The following is a 19,563-nucleotide window of genomic DNA, read 5'->3' on the forward strand; positions in this document are numbered from 1 at the left end:
ATTTTGTTTACTTGACAATACACCTCTCTCTTGGTCCCAAAACAGGTTTCAAGTAAAAATCATTTCTCTCTAGATTTAACATCCCTGTTGTTACACTACAAGGGTTGGACAATATATACATTTTATATTTATATTTTGTGATATGAGACAAGATATTTTCTTCTATTCTGAATATCGGAATATTAAGATATGTATTTTTTCAAGTTTTTAAATTGTGTATTATGTGTCTTTACCCACTTAGTCATTATATTCACATTACTTATGATTATTATAATTGTTTTATCTCATTGTGTAAGTATGTTTTGAAATTAGAAACCCTACAATATTATAGCAATATCCAAGTGTCAACAAATTCATATGTTCATATACTCATATAGCCAGGCCCTGCTATAAGTGTGTGTTTGTGATGTTATTGGCACGGTGATAGAAAACTGCTCCTGATTAAGGAGAAATACAGCAGTAACATGTCAGAAAGCAAACACAACAATAAGGTTTGTTTCTTTTCTTGAACACAAGAGTTTTATTTTATTGCAGCAGTGACTGCAAACAATGCAAGTTTATCACAAGCTGCCATGAGATACACTTTTAAGTATTTTCTCTCAGACAGGTTTAACCACTGTCGATCACAATAAACCACACCAATAGTTCCTTGGCTGCCCCTGTGGCGGTTGAACGCTTTGCAAAATAACTCAATTAAATACGGCAAAAGAAAGATGATAGCAGCTAAAATGATTAACTCATTCAACACAGCCAAACATTAGTACTTATTAGTGTCTGTCTGTAGTTTTACATTTTATGCACTCAAAGAATTCGAAGCCTGGCATTTGTCTTGTAATTTACTCTAACACTGACGCCTCCAACTTGGCCATTTCACATTTCAATGCAAATCGAAAAAAACAAACCTCTTTAAAATAAATCTACAAAATATATAAAATTGCATCTTTCTGTATCTTCACTGCATGTTGGCATTTTAGTAAATTTGTTTTGCTACATTTAGTGCAATATCTTCAATATCCCCAAATCCAAACCCAAATCCAGAAACTGTAGCATATTCAAAGAAAAATCATAAATAAATAAAACCATAAATAAATTGTCAATACAATCATAAGCAAACCGTATGAATGAATTCGGGAGTGATGACTTCTTTATGCATTATGAGCAGTTCAAAGTCGGTGATATGTCCGGGGGGGAGAAAGGGGGTTAATGTACGTTCACGTGTCATCATAAGAAAAATGTTAAAAATATATGTGCATGCCTCTATTCTTAAAGTGTCTTCAATCCATTTATAATCTCTCCTAGTGAAGTGTATAGCCCAAATATGTTTAAACTGGTCACATTGTGTGGAAATCGCTGTGGTTTCATATGTAAACTCTGCAGAGGACCCTGATGCTCGTGTGTGGCCACAGATGAAAGTGCATGGTGAGAGAAAGTGACCTGTGAGTGCTGGATTCCTGTAATCTCATTGCTATTAACCTTTTCTCTAGCAGGCTAACCCAGCCCTGCAGTGCAGCTGTCTCCTCTGTGAGAATAAAGTCATGTTGAGTCCAGCTACTTTAAAGCAAAAGTCGACATGGATATGGACAGCCGCGGAAAAGATGGGGGAAGGAAGGGGAAGTTGTAAAAAGGAAATAATAAAAGGGGTAAAAACAGGAGGACGATAATAGGGTGGAGGATGATGAAGAGATCAGAACTCTTCCTCATCTCCTTGTGCCCCGTCGTCGATGTCTTCATCCTCTGGTGGTGCAAAGCCCTCCTGTGGAAGCAGGCTGAGGTCAGTGTACGTCAGGATGAGAAACAAAACATGGTTCACCAGAGCCGGGGGAGGGTGGATTATAATCAGAGAAAAAAAAAGAATGACCTTGTGAATTTACTAGAAAATGGAAGTGAATAGTCACAGAGAATGTACCAAATTCTTTTGTAAATTTACAACAATACTCAAATGTTTTTTTCTTACATTATACCCCCTCCCCCCGGCTCCGAAGGTTATTTAATTTTTAATCTACAATGTCCCTAATATGCCGAGGTGTAAATCTCTACTGGTTGGTGTTACTGCAGATGTCCTTGTTCGTTCTGCCAGATCAGATCCTTGTGACTACCTTTGTTTTTCACCTTGACATGAAGCTTTAATTTGGTTTCCATCAGACCTCTGAGTCACCTTAAAGATACTGCAGTTGGCTTTCTGCAGCAGCCTGATATTTTAATGTAAATGGGAAAACAGGTTTCAAAGAAAGCAGATTCAGAGGTTTACTCAGCTTTGCTAAACACCTTACCTAACTCATGACTATCCAGGTACTTTTCTAAGTCTTCCTCAGACATTCTCACAAGAAACTCTAAGGTCATTTATCTTCTGTATTGTTGCACCTACTAAACCAGTGATTCTCAAATGGGGGTACGCGGACCCCTAGGGGTATGTTGGGGGTACTGCAGGGGGTACGTGAGATACAAATAAATAAAAAGGTTAATTAAAAAAATACCATGCATGATTACAAAAATAATTTTAGTACAATAAGTTAAATAGAAAACACTATTTTATATAAAATATTCCTAGAACCACTGAGGGGGTCCTCATATAAACATGTTACATTTGTGTATTGTATTTATAGTTTTTGATAATATATCATTTTGTTCATTGGTTTGTTAATTATTGTAATTATTTATATAGGCTTTTTCTGTCAAAAATGTCCGGGGTCGGTCAGGGGGTACTTGGCAGAGAAAATGTTTTTTACATTACTGAAAAAAGTTTGAGAAGCATTGTACTAAACAATATTAATAGAAAACTGAGAACCATCTCCCTTCCATCGTTCAGCTTAAAAAACATTATTAATTTGGCATGTAAGCACATATTATTAACGTGTTAAATCTTGTGTCCTGTGATTTGAATGTGTTTACCTCTGTACTGTAAAGCACATCCATGATTTTGTTGAAGATTGGGTTTTCACTTTCGCTGTCCTGGCAGAGGACCTCAATGTCTCTCAGCTTTCCGAAGTAGAAGTCTCTCTCCTTCTCCAGTCCGTCTATAGTCAGCTTCAGGTCCTGCAACTGTGTGCAGAGAGAGGAGGGGTTTGGGTGCTCTCAATGTGAAACAGGGGATTCAGAGAAACTTCATAAACATAATTAGGTACCATCAATCATGCGATTTAATTATAAACCTGCACTGTTGGGTAACTACTACTGCTATGTATAGAAGAAATGTCTGAACAAAATGGATGAATATCGCTATCAAACACTGATAAAAAATAAATAATAATGCTGCTTATAATAATAATAATAACTATTTCTAAATATAGATACAAGTTATTCTTTCATATTCATTTTTTGTACTATTGTTTCACATTCTTTACTTTACCTGATTGTATTAACATTTCAATCTGTGAGGTCTCCCTGAATGTTCGATGTTGAGGGAGGGGAGTGTTATTTCCCCATGTGTTAATGTATGTATGTGTGACTGTATGTTCTTTCTATGTTAAAAAACCCCAATAAAAATAATGTTAAAAAATAAAAGAAATGTCTGAACAGGTGCATCCGTCAGTACCTGCTGGTGGAGCTCCACGAGTTCAGAGTCCCCCCCGTTACGGGACGTGTTATTGGATTTACGGGGTGCTGCTACAATGATCTGCTTCTGTGGCGGGGGGGCAGGTTTTGGTACTGTAGGGGAAGTCCTCACAGGTCCTGGAAGACAGAAACATACACACACATGTTATGTTTAAATATCTGCACTGTGTTGTTTTTAGTCTGCTGTCAGATTCACTTCATTTTACCCAATGCAGCTGCAACCAGTCAATTATATAAGAGTAAATGTGACCCAAAATTATTTGTATGTTTTAAGTGTCCCGCCATTCAATAAGGTCAGACTGAAGCACTCAGTCAATCCTCACAGTAAACACAGAGCTGAATCCCAGATCAAATGCACGCTGAAGGGTCATGAAAATAGTGATTGTGATGTTATGTTAAATGTTCGTTGTTTGTGTTTCATGTATTGTGTCTGGATATGTGTCTATGTTGGTGTTGGACATGGAGCTGCTGTGATGCAAGTCAAATGTCAGACTTGATCTGACCAATAAAGTATTATCGTATCCTATCTTATCGTATCGTAAGTCATTCTTACTCTCTGTACTAAAGGGTTGTGTTGGGAGAAAAACAATGAAAAGATGCGAAGAAGGAACAAGTTTGCAGAGATTTTAATATCTTTTTTCAGCCTATTCATATATTAACGAAACCTTTAAAACTTCTGACTGTCGAAAATACATTTAATGAGATATCAAGATTTTAAACTCTGGGTTCAACCTTTTTTTTCCAACTTAAAAAATAAAAATAAGATATCATACTCATCGCATACAAAAACAACTCAACACTTACCCTAACCTAAACTGACTTCCTACCTTACAACGTTAAAGCCAAGTCATTCCTGTCAACAAGTCCCTTCAAGAGATAAGGAGAGGCCTGTAACTGTTTCTAACAAGATACAAGTACAAAAGGAAACCCACACACATGCACAAACACTCACAGATTATTGCTAAGTATCTTTGCGGTTTGCTTTAATATTATTACCTTGAATAACAATTCACGTGTCACTACTTGAATACTTCACTGCTAACACTGTTTGATCTGACGCACACGTACTTGTTGTTCTCTAATATACTGTAACTTTGGTTGGATGTCTTCTTTATTTTTCCTGCCTTGCAACTTATTTACATGCAGCACATTCAAATATTGATTGGCAGACAGACCAACAACTTGTGAGTCATAGCAGGGAATCTTGTGAAGGCTGCTTTTGTAGAGACAAAGTCCAAAAGACTTGTGAGACTGTATAAAACAATTAAAATGTACCTTAAATCAATAAACAGTTTGAATGAAGAAAAAGTGACTGCGCACGCACGCAACAACACATGCCTAACCCTAACCAAGTCTACACCCTAAAATTAATGATTCCCCTCATGGACCTCCATTATGTCCCCACACGTGACTGTGTAAACAGATTTAGGTCCCCACAAAAATAGTAATGCTAGGCCACACACACACACACACACACACACACACACACACACACACACACACACACACACACACACACACACACACACACACACACACACACACACACACACACACACACACACACACACACACACACACACACACACACACACACACACACACACACACACACACACACACACACACACACACACACACACACACACACACACACACACGATGCAGAAGATGTTACCTGAGCGAGAGGGTGGTCTTTTAGGTTTGCTGGGACTGTGTGCACCTGGGTTAGAGGTGGGGATGTTTTTCCATGAAGACGTGAGACCAATGAAATGAAGCCTTTGAGTTCACACACACACACACACACACACACACACACACACACACACACACACACACACACACACACACACACACACACACACACACACACACACACACACACACACACACACACACACACACACACACACACACACACACACACACACACACACACACACACACACACACACACACACACACACACACACACACACACACACACACACACAACCCAGATAGATAGTGAAGTGTGTGTTGTACCTGGGTTTGGTGGAGGCGGCGTTCCCTCCTGGCCCTGCCGTGACATTAGAGGGTCGTATTCTTTCCCGTCGAAGTTGGCATCGAAAAACTTCTTAAACCACTGAAGGAACTCAAAGTTGTCCTGAAACTTTCCTTTAACCAGACGCTCCACTGGGATGATCTGAGGGAAAAACAGAGAGAGAGATGAGTTTTCTTAATGTTTGGCTATGAAATTTCACAAAATAGCGATAAACTTTTGTCCTAGTTTTTCAAATTCCGAGGATAAGTCTTTATATGTCTCGTTTTGTCAGACCAAAACCGGAAGCTATTCATCTTAATTGGATATTAAACAGAAAAAAGCACAACATCTTAATTTAGCAAATGTCTGCATGAAAAGTAGTTGGTTGTAGTAATCATTTGTCTGTCTATCAACTAACCTATTAGTCGATAAATTGCTGCAGCTCTAATGGTCTATAAAACATTTTTTAAACAGCAGATAAGACAACCCCTGGATACAGATATAAAGAAAATGCTACTGCAATAAAAACAGTTTGTGATCAAGGGTCACTACTATATGAAATTACAATAACAACATTACAATATCCAATTACAAAATCTGGGGATAACATGATACTTGGCCACACACAGAAGGCTATATTTAAAGGGGACCTATCATGCAAAATGCACTTTTTTATGTCTTTTATACATAAATATGTGTCCCCGGTGTGTCGGGGAACTCACGCAGCGTCAGAAAATAAAACCCTCTCTCTTTTCCTCCGTACCCAAATCTCTAAAAACGGGGGTACAACGGAGCTGATCCAGATTTGCGTCCGATGACGTAATATCGGAAATGTGGACCCACGGCACTATCAGAAACGTTGCTATCAGAAACAATGCCCGACTGTTTTGGACGTAATATGGTCGGTGTTTACATTAGCATCGCTAACACTCAGAGCTAACCTGTACTGGAGAGCATGTGTGTGAAGAAGCTGGAAATAAAAAGGAACTCACCTTGTGGTATAACCGGCAAGAGAGAAAGCCTTTGAGCTCCATACTGTTTCAGAAATAATCCTTGATAATCCATGATATGGCGTTTCATCACGGCAGTATTTAGTTTAGACAGTAGCTGCCGGGTCCCGCATGAGCTCAGACCCCTCCTTTTTTATTTATCAATTTTTTTAAAGCTTTATACCCCAAATCAGCACTTTTGAAACAGGAAGTGAAATAGAGGGATATGAGGCATGGCTAGAATGAGTGATCTGTTTGGTATTTTGAGCAAAACACTTCATAGACATGTTTTTAATATATTTTTATATATCTGAGACCTATGCTATTGCCTAAAAATAGCATGATAGGTGACCTTTAAGATACTGACTATGTATTCACAACGTTTCCTGTTTAATTGATCATTTTTGCACATCACCCCTTCTATCACTCCTCTTATTTCTGTCGAATTAGAGTCAGAAATACCTTTACCCTTTTTTCTTTCTAACTGTAACTCAATAATGATCCTTTCTTGTGTGTGTGTGTGTGTGTGTGTGTGTGTGTGTGTGTGTGTGTGTGTGTGTGTGTGTGTGTGTGTGTGTGTGTGTGTGTGTGTGTGTGTGTGTGTGTCTGTTCTCACCTTGTCCACATTCATTCTCTTGAATGAACCCTGTAAGACTTTGAAATTGTGGATGTATTCATGTTCCAGTTTAGCGTTAAACTTCACTTTCTTCATTAATATGCACCCAGGAAACAGCATGTCCATCAACTGACAGTAAGCAGCACCTTGAGGGACAAACAAACATTTAGTTTAAGAGCTTGATGTACATTTCAAATTTAATTATTTGTTTATTCCACACATGGCAGTTATTTTAAAACAAAACATGAAAAACTTTACAAAACATGTACACTTATACTGGTTGTTTTTTTTATAGCGCATGGTGGAAAGGAGCAGGGAGAAGAACATCTTATTTGACCTGCCCCTTCTTACAAAACAAACAAATGAAATAACCATTAAAAAGTAAAATAAAAGCAATATTCTTTCAGTCACTTACAAATACTGAAACATAAAACCTGAACACAATCAAAAGTCAACTTCATACTTTCTAATTACACTTTCTTAAACATAACAATGTTCTTACAGCCCTTTAAATCATTCTGCAAATAATTCCACTTCTTTACGCCGACTACAGAGACACACATCTGCTTTAAAGTAGTACGTGCAAACTGATGCTTAAAATGTAATTTAAACATTTAACCTTATAAAGAAGTGGTTGTGTGTGTGCTCACCTGAACAGAGATGCTCGATCTTTGTGAGAGTGAGCTGCAGAGAGTCGTTGACCCACGCTAACATGTCATGACGACTCAGGTTCTCTATAGTCATAGAGGTGGAGACGACATTCACCGCCATCCTCCTGAGAGACACACACACACACACACACACACACACACACACACACACACACACACACACACACACACACACACACACACACACACACACACACACACACACACACACACACACACACACACACACACACACACACACACACACACACACACACACACACACACACACACACACACACACACACACACACACACACACACACACACACACACACACACACACACACACACACACACACACACACACACACACACACACACACACACACAGCATTGTACAATACAAATTAAAAGACTATAAATACACATTCCAAAATGTAAACTTCTCAATAGAAATAAAATAGCATTACAAAAAGTAGAAAATATAAATGTTGAATGACACGTTTACAGTAACAAAATATAAAGCAGGATTTGATATATACATAAGTATGTGAGGAATATGAAATATTAGATTGGATATAAATGTAAAATGTACAGTGTGATTTTAAGTCCAGTTGTCCAAGAAGCTATGGAGCAACTGTGTTTGTATATACACATATATAGAGGGCTGTATGGAAATACATTGGTTTTATTCAAAGCTTCTATTAATGGTGTTACCGAGTGAAAAGAGCTGTCTCTTACAGACAGAACGACTGCAATAAAAAAAAAGACTACCATAAATAAAGAGTTTCCAACTGTGCTGGATCATTATAGTACAGCAGATATGTGAATGAATTGTGCTTTTGATGATAAAAACATGACATTTGACACACTGTTAGAGCATGCCCTAAGGAAGATTTTTGGCTAAAGGGCCATCGCATATTTGTCCAATAGAGTGGCGAAGTCCCGTCCATCTACTTCCGCCCCATGGGACCTTATTTCGGAAAAATAATGTATTGAAGTCAATGGAGAGAGAAAACGTATCTTTCGATCCCGTTTGAATTGTGCCACGAATTACACATATGATATTTGTCAATCTTAAAAAATAATTTCCATGTCAAAAAAGTCACAGTTTGTCGTAAAACTGTTGAAATATAAGACTATGAAAAATACGTAACTAGAAAGACTACAAATCCCAGAATCCCGGTCCCGCATGCTGGCTCTTACGGAACCGACTAACTCCCCTGTTGTGTATGTAAGTGATGTCACAATTGTTTTCCTCCACTAAGAGATAGCTAAGATCAGCGCCATATAGATATAATCTATCTATATGGCGCTGGCTAAGATAAGATAACTTTAACAAGATGCCTGTGTGCTTAGTACCAGGTTGTTATCATACCAGCAATGGGTCTTGCTCGTTCTTTCGCTTCCCGTCTGATGAAAGGACTAGGAGTGTCTTGATCAAGCTAGCTAGTAGCTAGCACGTTAGTTAGCATTACAGCCTTGTCATTTTTATTAGCCTTAACATGAAGTAACATTAAGTAACCAAAATGTTAAACAGTAAGAGTAGTAGTCATATTTCGTGAACCCTTTGAATAGTACTGTCACCGGTGTGATCATTCTATAATACACAATTTAAGCCCGGGGGAGAAATGCTAACGCTAACATCTGCGATCTTCTCTACTTCATGCTATCTGCGCAAATGGTTGACATTAAACATTAAAACGACCAGGCAGTTCAGAGAGAATCAAAGGAAGGCAGGCAGGCAGCTTTGCATGACATTCTTCAGGACGTGTTTCATTGTGGTGATAGTGAGGATAGTCAATCGTTTTGTTGACAAGACAGTAGTGACGGCCATCTTGGTGACGTGTGTTGTTGACCAGAGATGTAGTTCATTGAGCGTTTCACACAAACAAATGTGTTACTTCACAGTTTTACGACACTTTTTTTTTTTTTTTGACTTGCAAAATTATCTTTTAAATTGACAAACATCATATGTGTAATTCGTGGCTCAATTCAAACGGGATCGAAAGATAATCTTTCTCTCTCCATTGACTTCAATACATAATTTCTCCGAAATAAGGTCCCATGGAGCTCCCCCGGAAGGGGAGGGACTTCGCCACTCTATGGCGCCAAATGGCCGCCATTGCTAGAATGTAGCTAACTACATGTATCTGGTATTCAGGGAACAAAATACACAGTAAAACCATTAACATATTTATTATGGTGATTATGTTACTAGGGATGCTCCGATTGGGAATTTTGGGGCCGGAATAAGTATCGGTTGATACCAATCGCCGATCCGATCATAGGGTGGGTGGGGGCAATGCGGATCTTCCATTTAAAGTTTAAAACTCAGTTAATGGGGCTCATTTTTATATTGCTTCAGTTTATAATCGTAACGTATCGAAAAGTTCAGATTAATTTTTCAATAAATTATACACTTCCGCAAACAACAACCAACATAATTATTACTAGGGATGTCCCGATCACCTTTTTTTGCTCCCGATCCGATTCCGATCATTTGATTTTGACAATCTGCCGATACCGATTTTTCCCGATCCGATCTTTATGCAATGCATTAAGAGGAAAAAAAAGGTAACAGATAACGGCTGGTCATCCAACGCGATGAATTCAGCTATCTTGGCTGTTATTTTGTTGGCCTTTTCACTGTTCTGGGGTAGTTTCTCTTTCCTTTTAAAAGTCTCTGAAAGTGTCGGTTGTTTCAGTGCCGTTAGTTTCAGTGCCGTTACCTGAGTGGCCGCTGTGTACTCGTCGTGTTGTTGTTGGTGGTGTTTGTATTAGATTGGTCGTGTTGAACGTAGCTCTGTTCTTTCCACCACGCGGAACCTCCGCCTTGCAAACATTGCATCTGGCTGTTACACTGCCTTCGCTTTCAATTTTATAATACTTCCAAACTCCTGACATTTTCTCTGTCCAGACTCCCGAGTCACCAGCTGAACGTAGCCTCTTGTTAGCTTACTGCTACTATTAGACACTGCGCCCACTCTGTTGCCAGATTTGAGAGAAATAAGCAACCAGGTCTATGAAAACAAGCCCAAAAGAAGCAACACATACATGATGTTGTGTAATTTTAACCCAAAACTAAGGCCTCAGGATGACTTTAAGACGTGAACATGGTCATTTTTGTTTTGTAACATTAAATAAAATGTATAAAAATATTTTATAAAAAAAAAAAAAAAAATTCCGATCCCCGATATTTTTCTCCCGATCCCCGATCACGTGAAAATCACGTGATCGGCTCCGATCCCCGATCACGTGATCGGATCGGGACATCCCTAATTATTACATTCAAATGAAGTACATTATTCAAGTTTACATTAACTTTGGATAATAACACGGGAGAAATGAGTGGAAGCGCTCTCTCTCCCTCTCTCCCTCTCTCTCTCTCTCTCTCCTGACAGCCTGTCAGTATCTCATGCAGCTCACTGATCCAGTAATGAGTGACCAGACAGTGAAGAATAAACATATTTATAACTAGTTTAGCTTGTTCCAGAGGTAGATAAAATAGCTAAGTGTGTTAGGTCTAACCGTTGACAATTCACGTGGGCTGGTCTGGGTGATATTCCAGGGCTGATTTTCCATGTATCCCACGCCGTCTTCTTGCCCCTTCCACCAAAAGATGACACTGTCACATCCAGTAAATGCATGGAACATTGGTAAGGCTATGCATCGATCTGGACCTAGTGACCTCGCCATCTCATGAGCTGCTAAATGCCGAAAACTCTTCCCAGCTCCAAAGGCAACCCACAGCTCAGTGATGTCGACATCAATTCTGCTGACATGCTCCAGCTGAGACAGGACGTATGGTGAGAACACTTTCTGCGCATAATCAAAAAACCTCTTAGCAGCACCAGGTCGTAGCATGTTCACAAGGGTAGCCCCATCAAGGATGAGGCCTTAACTGTGGGGTGGGATGCATTCTCTTGTAAAGAAATCAGGTCCTCCAAACAGCCCACCAAGTCTGACTTGGTACCAGTTCTCAGCTTGCCCATTTGTGATAATGATGGTGGACATGCCTGGTTTTCAAGTTTATTATATTTCACATAATTAATCCAAAAAACCTCATCCAGACTTCCATCACGTATCTCAGATACAATGTACAGCCAAGAGAACAGAGAACAGTCATTCTTCAGAGATGAGAGCTGTTGTTGGGACCTGGACTTCTCTTGGACTGGAGGCCGGCTGAATGGAGGGAAATAAGAGAGGCCGACTTCCTACTCTTCATAAATGCCCTGACCAAGATTGTGCCTTGGTTCCTTTCTCTGGGACACACCCACTATGCCGGATGGATACCAGTCCACTTGTGTGACATGATTGTGCTAAAAGATAACCATCCTGATGTCCATGGGCAGTTTCTGAAAGGAAACTTTGCTGTGAAGAAGACGACACGCAGCTTCTCTGCTATTGTCATTGACCAGGCCCACGAGCAGAACAATGCCTCTGTGAAAGGTGATGGTGGTGCTGTGGGCCTGACAGAGAACCCTGCAGCTCTGCGACGATGGATGGTGTCTGGCCCCGAGATGGCACGTGTGGTTGGGGAGTTTGAGGCCTCTACTGAGAAGAGAAAGGAGACTGACACCCGGCACCATGAGCAGACCAAACATGCACAAATGGCATTTGCACGAGATGTTAAAGCACTAACTGGTGCTATATAAGACATGGGCAATCCATTCTGTGAAAAGAGCAGTGTATTTCTTCTTGTACTGGATACTAGAGACCTTGCAGACGCAGCAGTCATTGATACTCTGAACCAGATTGAGAAACTTGGACAGGACGGGTATGACACCTACAGTGGAGAAAATAAGTATTTGATCCCTTGCCGATTTTGTAAATTCACCCACTTACAAAGAAATTAACAGTCTATAATTTTAATGGTAGGTTTATTTTAACAGTGAGAGTAAGAATATCAAAAAGAAAATTCAGAAAATTACATTATATAAAAGATAAACAATTATTTGCATTTAACTGTGGGAAATAAGTATTTGATCCCCTTGAAAAAACAAGGAGTCTGGCTCCCACAGACCAGTTACATAAGTCCATTTCCTTTAGGAAAGTACCCCTCATATCAACTTGTTACCTGAATAAAAGACACCTGTCCACAGAATCAATCAATCAGATTCCAGCCTCTCCACCATGGGCAAGACTAAAGAGCTGTCTAAGGACCTCAGGGACAATCTCTGAAGACTGCACAAGGCTGGGATTGGCTACAAGACCATCAGAAAGCAGCTTGGTGAGAAGGAGACAACTGTTGGTGCCATTATTCGGAAATGGAAAAAAAAAATGGACATCAATCAACAATCAATCGCCTTCAGTCTGGGAATCCACACAAGATCTCTCCCTGTGGGGTATTGATGATCATGACAAAGGTGAGGTATCAGCCAAGAACTACATGGGAGGAACTTGTTAATGATCTCAAGGTAGCTGGGACCACAGTCACCAAGAAAACTATTGGTAACACACTACACCATAATGGATCAAACCCTGCAGCGCCTGCAAGGTCCCCTGCTCAAGAAGAACATGAAAGGTCCGTCTGAAATTTGACAATGAACATCTGAATGATTCAGAGAAGGCTTGGGAGAAGATGATGTGGTCAGATGAGACCAAAATGGAGGTGGAAACATTATGCTTTGGGGTGTTTCTCTGCTAAGGGGACAGGACAACTTACTGCATCGAGGAGAGGATGGACGGGGCCATGTACTGTAACATCTTGGCCAATAGCCTCCTTCCCTCAGCCAGGACACTGAACATGGATGGGTCTTCCAGCAGGACAATAAACCTGAACATACGGCCAAGGCAACACAGGAGCTGCTAAAGAAGAAGCACATTCAGGGGATGGAGGGGCCTAGCCAGTCTCCGGACCTTAATCCCATAGAAAATCTGTGGAGGGAGCTGAAGCTTCGAGATGCCAAGCATCAGCCTCAACACCTTGAGGATTTGGAGAGGATCTTCAGAGAGGAGTGGACCAAAGTCTTCCCTGAGATGTTCACAAACCTGGAGACCTACTCCAAGAAGCGTTTAATCTCTGTGCTGTCCAACAAGGGTTTCTCCACCAAGTACTAAGACATGTTTTGCAAGGGATCAAATACTTATTTCCTCCACTGTAGGTGTCATACCAATCCTGTCCAAGTTTCTCAATCTGGTTCAGAGTATCAATGACTGCTGCGTCTGCAAGGTCTCTAGTATCCAGTACAAGAAGAAATACACTGCTCTTTTCACAGAATGGATTGCCCATGTCTTATATAGCACCAGTTAGTGCTTTAACATCTCGTGCAAATGCCATTTGTGCATGTTTGGTCTGCTCATGGTGCCGGGTGTCAGTTTTCTTTCTCTTCTCAGTGGAGGCCTCAAACTCCCCAACCACACGTGCCATCTCGGGGCCAGACACCATCCATCGTCGCAGAGCTGCAGGGTTCTCTGTCAGGCCCACAGCACCACCATCACCTTTCACAGAGGCATTGTTCTGCTCGTGGGCCTGGTCAATGACAATAGCAGAGAAGAGGTCGCCAAGTACCTTGAGTGCTGCCATCTCAATGTGAAACCCAACAAACATCACAATAAAATGATCTTCACTGTGAGTTGCTGGCCAGCTCCACTGGATTTGTTTTGCCACAGCGTATAGAGGTTGATCCGGAGTGATCTGACCAGGATTCAGAATCTCCAATGCCTGGCTTGCCACATCCATGGAATGACGAATCATGGCCACCGATTTGGCCTGGTCGTAGAAGAGGGGAAGTAGAGAAGTGAGTGTGACACTGCTCTCTGGTATTGTATGACCGCACTAGCATCCAGGAGTCAGTCAATCAGGCACGCAAGCAGCTCTTCACCCAGAAAGGTAGAGCAATTGAAGGACTCCCTCCAACACAAGCAGCATTGATTCAGCACACAAAGAGAGCTGCCTTCCAAGCTGGTCACTGCTGGGGACAGATGATGTTTGCAGGCCCTGAACTCCCACCCCCAGGTGACTGGTGTGGATGCAAAAAGGGGTGCAGTGGACAATGCAAATGTGTCAAGGCAGCAATTCAGTGCACTGCCCTTTGCCACTGTGGTGGACTGTGTTTTCAGAACTAAGTCTGCATTTAGTTGAAAACCTGTAATATTACATATATATTATGTAACATGAATTACTTCACCATAATGAATATGTTAATAGTTTTACTGTGTATTTTGTTCCCTGAATACCAGACACATGTAGTTAGCTACATTCTAGCATGTTGTAAATAGTACCACTGCATTCCTCATCTTTGAAAATGTAGGATTAGCCACCAGAATCAAGATCCTAGGTGGTCTAGATCCTAAGCTACTGGTAAAATAACAACCAATGGCGGCCATTTTGCACCATTGGACAAATATGCGATGGCCCTATAGCCAAAAATCTTCCTTAGGGCATGCTCTAACAGTGTGCCAAATTTCATGTTTTTATCATCAAAAGAACAATTCTTTCAGATATTTCACATATCTGCTGGATCAATACTAAATCAGTGGACATCATATGACTCAAATAAAATCAATAAGAGATAAAACAGCAACAGAAATGTTGTAAAATAATTGGTAAAATGTGACAGGAAACAAGTTATATTCAGAAAATCAATCCAATTAATATCCTTTTGAAAATGGGAACAGACTTCATTAAACAAAATTATAAAAAGAAACCACCACATTTTTTATTAAATCAGAATCATGTTAACGGTTATTTATTCCATTTTATCATTGTATTATCATGAGATTCTCACACACACACACACACACACACACACACACACACACACACACACACACACACACACACACACACACACACACACACACACACACACACACACACACACACACACACACACACACACACACACACACACACACACACACACACACACACACACACACACACACACACACACACACACACACACACACACACACACACACACACACACACACACACACACACACACACACACACACACACACACACACACACACTCACTCTCTCTCTCTTTACTCACCTACGCTGGGTGTGTGTTTGGTGTGAACTCTTTAAATGGGGTTGTGGTAGACCACCTCACAGAAAGACCTGGAGACAGAAACCAGTATCATGTTATACATCTGTGGTAACAAAAATGAAACTGCAATATAAAGATAATAATACTTCTAATTAGTTTTACTGCCAACTCTTAAAATCTATCATTATTTAACAATGATGCATCACTAGATACATTTTTGGATTTTTTATTTTTCAAAAATGTTGGCTGTGTTAATGCACATGACATAAGTACTGGCAAGGGAGTTGAGTCTGTCTCTTATTTACGTCTTTGAATAAAATAAACTGTGTAGCCAAAATGCATACCTCGGAAGGACGAAAAAAGTCCCCATTTCAACCCATTGAAAACACACAATTCTTGACCTTTTACAGCAAAAAATAATGCACTCTATTATTCCAGCCCCTCCATCTAGACCCCTGGCTTCTTAGTTGTATTTTTAACGTTTTTTTAACCAGATTAAGCCATCTCCTCATGTTTGCCCATGAGGCAAAAACAAGCTATTGTCCTAGTTTCCTGCACAAGGAACGCAACTGTATCACACTCAATGTTGTTATTATTGACTGTGATATTATAGTCTGTGAATAAAAAACTAATTATAAATAACATGCAGGAAATTATTAACTAAGTTTGTGTTTTCTAATTAAAAAATCGTGGTTTTATGTCCAAAAATATGGTTACATTTCTGAAAATGAAGGTAGTTTTGATCAGGACAAAGTGCTTTTGAAGTCATTCTGTCCTGTACATCAAAGCGACTTGTTATTAAAGTGGAACACAACTTCCTGTCCGCCTGTGAGTCTACTGAATGGTCAGTACAGTTTAGTGTCCTGATCAGGAGCTCCCATTAGGTTAACAAGGAGAAACAGCAGATAAACTAGCAGTCATTCACTGGTCACTAATCTCTGCCTCAGTGTAATCCCTTTAGCCTGGGTTGAGCGTGTTGAAACTGGTCATGTTGCACAGAGGAAGCTGTGATCACCAGATATACAATCCAGCAGGCATTAAACAAACACAGCTACCATTTATCACACTGACTGCTCGGATAAGGAAACATCCAACAATAGCAAAGCATTTCCTGTGAACGGACTGCATGCAAATAACCCTGGTCCACTACGGCCATTTTTACCAACATTTTCTTAGATATGAAAATGATGATGTTTGGACCAGGAAACCTCTGCAACATAAGTATAAATAAATGGTTCACATGAGAAAAATGTCATATATCAGATATCTAAAATCCACCAGTTTGCAAAATGTATACAATGCCAAGAACTATAAACGAGTTGAGACACATTCAATTACATTTTTTAACGAGGTTGGCAGTAACATTAAACAGTGTGCTGTTTAACACAATGCCAAAACACATAAACAAGTTAAGTTTAGGATCATTATTTGCTCCTATGAGCTGCAAATATATATATACAAAACTAAATCTTAAAGGTCCCATGTCATGCTTTTCCGGTTATTACCCGTCCCCTTGTGTGTTATGAAGGTTTTTCTGCATGTAAATGGTCTGCAAAGTCACAAACCCTCAAAGTACACCCTGTAGCAAGTAAAACTCTAACACAGAAAAGACCTGTCTATGCTGCCCCAGAACGCCTCGTTGGAGATTTTTCTTTTTCTTCCTGGGTACAGTGACGTGCCCATACCCAAATGAACCCATTGGTCCAAATGGACCAATCCGTGGAGCCATTACGTTACGTCCGCGGAGCCGTTACGTTACGTCCGCGTGTTCCTCACACACACACTCAATCTTTTCTCAGCTGCAGCTCCGCCGATTTCTCCTCCCTGAGACGGTGGGATGCGGCGAGGCTGTGAGTCGGTGTGTGAGCACACACACAAACTCCCAGCCAGGCTGCGGGAGTGTGTGTGTGTTCGGGCTGGGTTTCGCTGTGTCTCGCTGTGTCGCAGACGGCCACTGGGCTCACAGGGAGGGGGGGGCAGGAGCTCCAACAAGCCGTTTAGGACAGAGAGTGAATACACATACTATACAGAGATGCTGTATGAGAAACCAATGAGATTTTGGGAAATTGCACAATATAAATCTATTTTAGTATACCTCAACAATGGAATTATTATCAGTAGAAATGGCCATGACATGGGACCTTTAAGTACAGGCTAAGGGTTAGGGTTAGGGGTTAGGGTTAGAATATTGCAAATACTATCGACATTATTGCACATACATTTGAGAACATTGTAAGGATGTATTCCAAGATGACACATGGTAACAATTGTTTTTAAAAGTAGCAGCATTAGGAACCATGCTCACTTGATCGGAGATACCTGAGGAAAACTTATAACTCCATAATAACTGATGAAAGTCATGCAGTATTTTGAGATGATTCTTATTTGATTTATCTTACCAAATATGTTTTTATTATTAAAATAAGTGACATTTGACCACAAGAAAACAGCCTCAGGTGGACAGTTATTACACGTTGTGATGTTTATTCTCATATTCAGCAGATATAATAACCGTTAGAGTAGGTTATAACTACAGACTTTATAGTTATAAGTGATAATATTTTAATGTATCTTACCAAACAGGTTTATATTATCCAATAAACGAAATTTGACCACAAGTAAAACAGCCTCAGGTGGACAGTTGTATTGTAGGCTACTTGGTGATGTTTATTCTCAGCAACTGTAATAAGGTCTGGCAGTTAAAGTAGGTTACAGACTATGTAGTAATAACACATGTAAACTATCCTGTGTGTTTGTAAATAACTCCTCATCCCGGTGACGTACCGTTAACGAGTGTAGTGACAGACGTTACAGCCGCTGTGTGACTGTCACGTTGCTAGCTGATAGCTAACACTGCTAACCTGTTCTGCGACTGACTGTTTATTTTTGAATTTACACACTTTCAATTAAATGTAATTTCACCATAATGACAGTAGAGAACTCAAAGTATTTCCAACTACAACTGACTTGTGTGTGTTTCCATCCGGACGTTACGCCCCTCTGAAGGCCCCTTTTCTGCCCCATAACACACGCACATTATCAATGACGGAATAACAGTCAGCTAACAAGACCACACAAGTATGTATGTGACATGTAAATGAAACAAGCCTTTAAATAAACTGATGTTGAACGTAAGGAAGCAGATTTTAAGTAAAGTTGAGTTAATGTTACTCACTGAAGTGCGACAGCGTCTCTCGGCTCACAGCAGTCCTGTTGTGTCTAATGACGATGGGCTTTTCTGTTGCTATAACACCGCTGACTGCTGCGCACCCACCTAAGCCGCTTGGGCAGTGCGCATGCGCAGGGCAGTTGCAGCATTTTGCCGTTTTAAAGGGGGAAACTGGTGTCCCCATGAGCGGCCATGATGGAGATATTGCATCCCATGTTCGGTGCTATTGTGGTGGGAGCATAGACTGTATATATAAAGGGTGGGAGAAGTATCCAGATATTTTGCTTGCGTATAAATATACTAGCACCAGAAAGTCCCGCATTCAAAATGTTACTTTAGTAAAGTAGTAATTATTAAGTAAGTCAACAGTTTTGTATAAACAGTTGGGTTAATGTATCTATAATAGACATCATATTTATAAGCTTTTTGTAAGCAAAATTCTTAATCAGTCAACTAAATGTACTGTAGTAAAATGTAGAATATTATATCTTAGACTTAGTTGTATTGGAGTAGAAGTGTGATTAAAAGACAATACTAAAGTAGGCTTAAATGCCCAGT

General features: G+C 40.1%; 1 protein-coding gene across 5 annotated transcripts; it reads right to left on the reverse strand.

The window, feature by feature from the left end:
- Positions 1–487: 487 nt before the first annotated feature.
- Positions 488–19,090, reverse strand: LOC117486996 (microtubule-associated protein RP/EB family member 3-like). 5 transcript variants are annotated; one of them, XM_034135615.1, is made up of 9 exons: positions 19,012–19,090; positions 15,840–15,907; positions 7,831–7,955; positions 7,181–7,326; positions 5,578–5,737; positions 5,231–5,275; positions 3,533–3,669; positions 2,890–3,039; positions 488–1,766 (listed from the first exon to the last, which is right to left on the reverse strand). In XM_034135615.1, exons 3-9 carry the CDS (start codon positions 7,949–7,951, stop codon positions 1,728–1,730), a joined length of 798 nt encoding a protein of 265 aa, XP_033991506.1. In that variant the 5' UTR covers positions 7,952–7,955; positions 15,840–15,907; positions 19,012–19,090; the 3' UTR covers positions 488–1,727. The 5 variants fall into 5 exon arrangements, with proteins under 5 accessions (XP_033991506.1, XP_033991508.1, XP_033991505.1 ...); XM_034135617.1 differs by having other exon boundaries at positions 488–1,753; positions 15,844–15,907; positions 19,012–19,088; XM_034135614.1 differs by having other exon boundaries at positions 488–1,753; positions 19,012–19,082.
- Positions 19,091–19,563: the final 473 nt, after the last annotated feature.

The sequence above is a fragment of the Trematomus bernacchii genome, unplaced genomic scaffold, assembly GCF_902827165.1.
Source record: "Trematomus bernacchii unplaced genomic scaffold, fTreBer1.1, whole genome shotgun sequence".
NCBI classification, from domain to species: Eukaryota; Metazoa; Chordata; class Actinopteri; order Perciformes; family Nototheniidae; genus Trematomus; species Trematomus bernacchii.